Source organism: Microtus ochrogaster, chromosome X, assembly GCF_000317375.1.
Source record: "Microtus ochrogaster isolate Prairie Vole_2 chromosome X, MicOch1.0, whole genome shotgun sequence".
Lineage (NCBI taxonomy): Eukaryota > Metazoa > Chordata > Mammalia > Rodentia > Cricetidae > Microtus > Microtus ochrogaster.
The window spans coordinates 38,155,324-38,161,323 of record NC_022026.1 but is presented as its reverse complement, the minus strand read 5'-3'; the positions used below and the strand labels follow the sequence as shown (position 1 = coordinate 38,161,323).

Sequence of the window (6,000 nt, the reverse complement as noted above, 5' to 3'; positions counted from 1 at the left end):
CTAGCCTGACAACCTCAGTTCTAGGCCCAGAACACATGTGGAGAAAACCACAAGTTGACCGCCAAATTTCCATTTGATGGCACATGTATTGTGGTGTGTACACAATAACACACACATGCACGCACACACACATACACTCTAAATGTTACAACATTTCAAAAGAGAAGAAAGAAAATTACTGCCAAAATTCCAGTTTCAAATTATTTAACACCAGTTAATAGAAGTATGTTTTTTCTTCAGTATAAGTAAGATTTATTTAGGTTTCTTTTGTTTTTGGATTTTTACCTTGAAATAAATTGTTGATGTCAAGAAGAGAGGTGCTAGGTGATTAAAAAGAACTGGCTTCATCTCTAGGAAATAGAAAATAAGAGTATTCAAAATAGTTTTAATTTATATCACATTGAATTAAACGAGTTCAAGTTGTAGTTTAAATGAGAACCACATAAGCTCAGACGTTTCAAAACTTGGTCCCCAGTTGGTGGCACTATTCAAGTAGGTTTAGGAATCTTGGCCTTGCTGAAGGAAGTACGTCACTGGAGATGGGCTTTAAGGTTTCAATGCCAAGTACCATTCCCAGTCCACCCTGCTTCGTGCTTGTGGTTTAAGATGCAAGCCTTTCGATTACTGCCCCACCTCCATGCCTTTGCTTTACTGTCATGGATTCTAACCCTCTGGAACCATAAGCCAAAATAAACTCTAAGTTGCCTTAGTCATGGTGTTTAATCACAGCAAAAGAAAAATAACTAGTAACTTTTCATAATACATACCAGAGAAGCTACTAAATGGAACCCAGGTCAGAAGTTGAAGGAACTGTGACCGACAGGAGAAGCCATCCCAGAGAGGCAGGCTCTTATACAGGAATGCTTCACAGGAGTAAAACCCCTCCTGAAACACAAGGTGATTGCAAAATCTCATACAGAATCATGAATACTCTAAGCTAGATAATGGCAATGCATGCCTTTAATACAATACTTCGGAGGCAGAGATAGGCAGATCTCTGAGTTCAAGGCCACCCTGGTTCCAGGACAGCAGGGCTGCACAGAGAAACCCTAACTCAAAAACAAACGAAAAATATTTTTTTGTGAGTTTGAGGCCAGCCTGGTCTACAAAGCAAGTTCTAAAACAGCCAGGCTGTTACACAGAGAAATCCTGTCTTGAATAAGCAAAAACAAACAAACAATAACAAAAACCTAAAACAGTCATTTGTTAGTCCAGCCAAGGACTCCATAGAGAAACTGTGTCTCAAACTAAAAACCAGAAATACTCTCTAACAACCACTCTATTTTGTGCTATAGCTGTTTCAGAAGCATGAGAGCAACAGACAGAGACAATTCACGAGTTCTAGCTTCAGCTACAACTCAGAGATACCTAGGACAAATAATTCAGATGCTGAGATACATCTCAAACTCCAAAAGATTCATAGCTATTAAACACATAAGTCATGTGCTGGAGCTGGAGCTCAGTTGAGTGCTTGCCTAATTCCAGAACCACCTAAACTGGGTGTGGTCATGCACAGCCTTAATCCCAGCATTCAAGGGGTAGAGGTAGGAAGATCTAATTAGGAGTTCGGAGTTATTTTCAGCTACATACTAATTTTATGGCCAGCCTGGGTTAATGAGGCCCTGTCAAAGGATTAAGTAATTAAAAAGAACACAAGTCATGGGCTGAGGATGTGGATCAGTGGTAACTAAGTGTTCACACAGTATGCACAAGGCTCCCAAAAAAGAACACAAGAAACAACCCTATAAGATTCATATTGTTAGCTAATTCAATTAATTGAATGCATTAAATCATTTATTTTGTTAAAATTATAGAACTTTCTACTAATTTAAAATTTTAAACTTACTCTTTCTTCAAACATGATAGTGTAAAAATAAACATCATTCCAACTTTGTTCTATAAATTTCAAATTGAGCAAATAGTATCTTTTGAAAAAGCCAAGAATAAGGAAAATAAATAAGTAAAAATAAAAATCAATGGCTTAGGGTATGATTCAGTTGGTAGGCTGCTTGCCTCATATGCACAAGGACCTTAGTTTGATTCCCGATACTGCAAATAACCAGGTGTGGTGGACATGTCTGTGACACATTAACCCTATCTCTAAAACTGAAAATGTCAACTACAAGAAAATACTACAATGGACATCCAAATAAATCTTAAGAATAATAGCATCTATAGAAAACAAATGGAATCTTACTTGTAAGAAGCACTGCACCCTGATGACAATGTCCAGCAAGTTAACAAATTCTTTCTCTTGTTCATAATTATTCATATTATACCATACACATTCTAGAGCAGAAATATTAAAAACAGGCATCTGGTTATGCAATAAAAATGAAACAAAATATATCACTACTCTGAAGTGACAAAGAAAAGACAGATTAAAACGTTGTAAGATTGGACTACCCTAAGTGACATTGTAGATTATAACAGGGATTTGCAAGTGACAGTCAACAAACAATAACACAGGGGAAAGTTTATAGTAAAAACACTGGAAAAGTTCACTTATAATGAATAAGATTAGGTTCAAGTCACAGTAACGCAAAGGACTATAAATGCACAGCTGAAAATAGGTAGGGTGAGTTGAGTATAGGCTACAAGTGGTGAGAACTTACCCTTATCCCATATTAACTGTATCACATATCCCACAAAGAAATACTCTATATCAAAGGAGCAATAGCCTATAGTGATTAAACTGACTTCAAAGATTTGAATTACATATCCACGAAATAAGTACTCTTGATAGTCAACGAACTTACTAGGGAAAATGTCACTGTGGATAATAAAGTGGCTTTACTATGGCCTGCATGAAAGACTCCCCACTGTCACTTCCTTTAATTCCACGAGTAAAAAATTTTCTAACGACCGATGTGTCATTAGAGGAGGTAATCTACTTGGCACACATGAGTATTTTGGTTAACAGAAAGAATCACTTCTATTATAAAATAATAAGCTGATATCCTGTCTTATAAATTGATTTTCTCTGAGTTGGTTTACTACTAATGGTTCTTGCACACTCCCAGGAATACAAAGAACTCTGAGATTGAGGCCAGCCATCTGGTAAGTTTTGATGGTCATATTTAGCAGTGTTCACCTAACAACACTCCGTTTTGAATGTCTTAAAATGACAAAACCATGTTCACGTTCAACATATTGTACCAGATGATTATAGCATATAATCTCTGGCCTAGAATTTCTAATCTAGAATAAGAAATTATTTTTCTTAAAGATTTATTTATTTAGTATGTATGCCTGCAGGCCAGAAGAGGGCACCTGATCTCATTACAGACTGTTGTTAGTCACCATGTGGGTGCTGGGAATTGAACTCAGGACCTCTGGAAGAGGAACCAGTGCTCTTAACCTCTGAGCCATCGCTCCAGCTCTAGAATAAGAAATGTATCTACAAACTATCTTTTTCCACTCCCATTTAAACAGTAGTTTACACCATCAATTCTTACCTTCTTGCAATGCTTGACTCAACCAATAATAGAGCCTCAGTAAGATTGACTCATCTTTGACACAATTAATATAGTGAAGCAGCAGAGAGTTGTTTAGCACGGAACTCATCTGAGAAGGCAGCTGTAAAATGGAACAGTCAACAATAAGTATATGAAATGTAGGTCCCAACAATAAGTAAAACATTAAATAGGAAACATACAACAAAAATAGAGGATATGGTGCCTGAGATAAGGTTTAGTGTGCAGGATTTCCCTAGCATGTGTGAGGCTGAGTGCAAACTCAAGTACTGAAAACAGAGGCTATCCAGAACACACAGAAAATTCGAGTCAGTCCCTGCTCCAGTCACATACCTCTAAGCAATGAATGTTCTGTAAAAGGTGAGAGAAACTTTGAAGCTCTTCTAATGGAAATGACCTACTGCTGCTGAAATAATCAGAGAGACTCCACGTCTTTTCCCCACAGTCTTTGTTAGCAGAATTGAGTGCTGGTATAACGGAGAGAGAACTCCATTTCTAAAGAAGAAAGATAATACAATAGTGGTCTTAAGCTGAGCTGGAAAGATTGAAGACCTCTGGGCTCCAGAGAAAAGCCTCTTAACATTTCTTTGGGTTTAGAAATATGTAATAATCACACCATTAACGTAAATAAATAGACGATAAAGAACTGAAAAAAAAATAATAATCTGTCAGTGCACTAAAAAGACAATCTAAAAAAATTAAAGCAAGTCAGATGTGGTGATATACTTTTTTAATCCCAGTACTCAGAGACAGAGGCCAAGCCTAATCTACATAGCAAGTTTTGGGTCATCTGAGGCTATATTTTAGAAAGCTACAATCTCAAAAATAAATAAATAAAATCAGTTATTAAGCTGTTTCACTTAATGGAAGTATGAATGTGGTTTACATAGAATACTAGATTATCAACATCTATTTAAATACCTATGATCAGGGCTGGAGAGATAGCTCAGTGGTTAAGAGTACTGGCTGCTCTTTCTGAGGACCCAGGTTCAATTCCCATCACCCACATGGCAGCTCAAACCTGTCTATAAATCAGTTCCAGAGAATCTGATACCCTCACACAATGCACATAAAATAAAATACATAAAATACCTATGATCACCACCATCTGAATGGCTACTATTTTTAAAACTACAGTCCTTTGTTGCTTTAGATTACTTACTCTTTTTAGAGAACAGCCCTTAGTTGGACCTAACGTCAGCTTTGGAGGTTCTGGAAAAGTTCGCTGGTTTCTTAGCTTCACAGCAACCAGAGCTGAAGTCCATAGATTCTTTGAATTATTAAAATAGATCTACAGATTTAGGTATAAAGTACAGAAGATTAGGTACTTACAAGTAAAAGCAACATAATAAGAGTACCAAAGTATTAACTGGTTGCATACTAATTATGAAATATTTATACTCTTATAAATCCATTTAATGCTTTTATCCTTTCCTAATCAGAAATCTACTATAATGCATCAAAGGGATGAACACTAAGAAAGGGTAATCTCTAATATCCCAAAAGAGTTGGGAAAGATTTTAGCTCAAATCTTTAAATTAACTTTATGGAAAAATAATGAATTTTTCTAGGGGTTGTGGTATACACCTGTAATCCTGGCATTTGGGAAGAAAGGAAGAAGAGTTAAGGCTAGTCTGAGCAACCATACCAATGAAGCACAATTAATAAAAACTGGCTCTTACCTCTACCTCAGTCCAAAAATGATGATCCTGCCTCCAGGAATCTCAAAATGAGACTGAACCTGTGAGCTGTCTCCTTCGGTCTTATAGTCTTCTCTAGGGCTTGGATTAAAGGTGTGCACTACTGGGATTAAAGGCATGCACTGCCCGGTTTCTATGGCAACAACTAGTGTGGCTACTGGGATTAAAGGTGTGTGTTACTACTGCCTGGTCTGTAAGGCTAACCACTTGGGCTGTTTTACTTTCTGATCCTCAGGCAAGTGTTGTTTACTAAAATGCAAATGAAATGCCACTACATACAACTCTTTCTCAAACAAAACAAAGTAAATAAAAATGTATTCGATCTCAGTAGGACTTATCTCTCAGTAATCCCTTACCTTCCTCCTCATAGGCAAAGATACAGAAATCAAAGTAGGAGCAAAGGTCTTATATAGTGACAACAAAGCCTGGAGATGAGGCTGCAGGCCCTGAAATAAAGTAACAATTTTCCATTTTCAATTCAGTGGCCAAATACAAATTAAGAGCTAATACTAAACAAAAAGCTATAAAAGCTAAGTCCAAACCTTTAGACTCTAATTTTATAATCTGACAGAAAAATAAGAAGCTATAAAAAGTATAGAAATAAGTAACCATCTGGATGTGGTGGCACACACCTTCAATCCCAACAACCAGGAAGCAAAAGTAGAAAGAAACGGACCTCTATATGAGCTCAGGACCAGTCTTGTCTACATAGACAGTGCCAGGCCAGCAAGGGCTAAAAGTGAGAAACTGTCTGTGCTGGCTAGTTTTTATGTTAGCATGATACAAGGGGGGGTCATTTGGAAAGAAAGAATATTTATTGAGAA

General features: G+C 36.9%; 1 protein-coding gene across 1 annotated transcript in view; it reads right to left on the bottom strand.

Annotated features, from left to right (window-relative positions):
• The window catches only part of Cenpi (centromere protein I), a 73,555-nt gene that overhangs the window by 46,395 nt on the left and 21,160 nt on the right, over positions 1-6,000 (bottom strand). The window contains exons 10-16 of the mRNA XM_005358684.3: positions 5,533-5,622; positions 4,639-4,767; positions 3,810-3,971; positions 3,459-3,579; positions 2,198-2,289; positions 768-885; positions 286-350 (exon numbers count right to left, since the gene is read on the bottom strand). Coding sequence (XP_005358741.1) covers positions 286-350; positions 768-885; positions 2,198-2,289; positions 3,459-3,579; positions 3,810-3,971; positions 4,639-4,767; positions 5,533-5,622 — 777 coding nt within the window. The remainder of the gene's footprint in view (positions 1-285; positions 351-767; positions 886-2,197; positions 2,290-3,458; positions 3,580-3,809; positions 3,972-4,638; positions 4,768-5,532; positions 5,623-6,000) is intronic.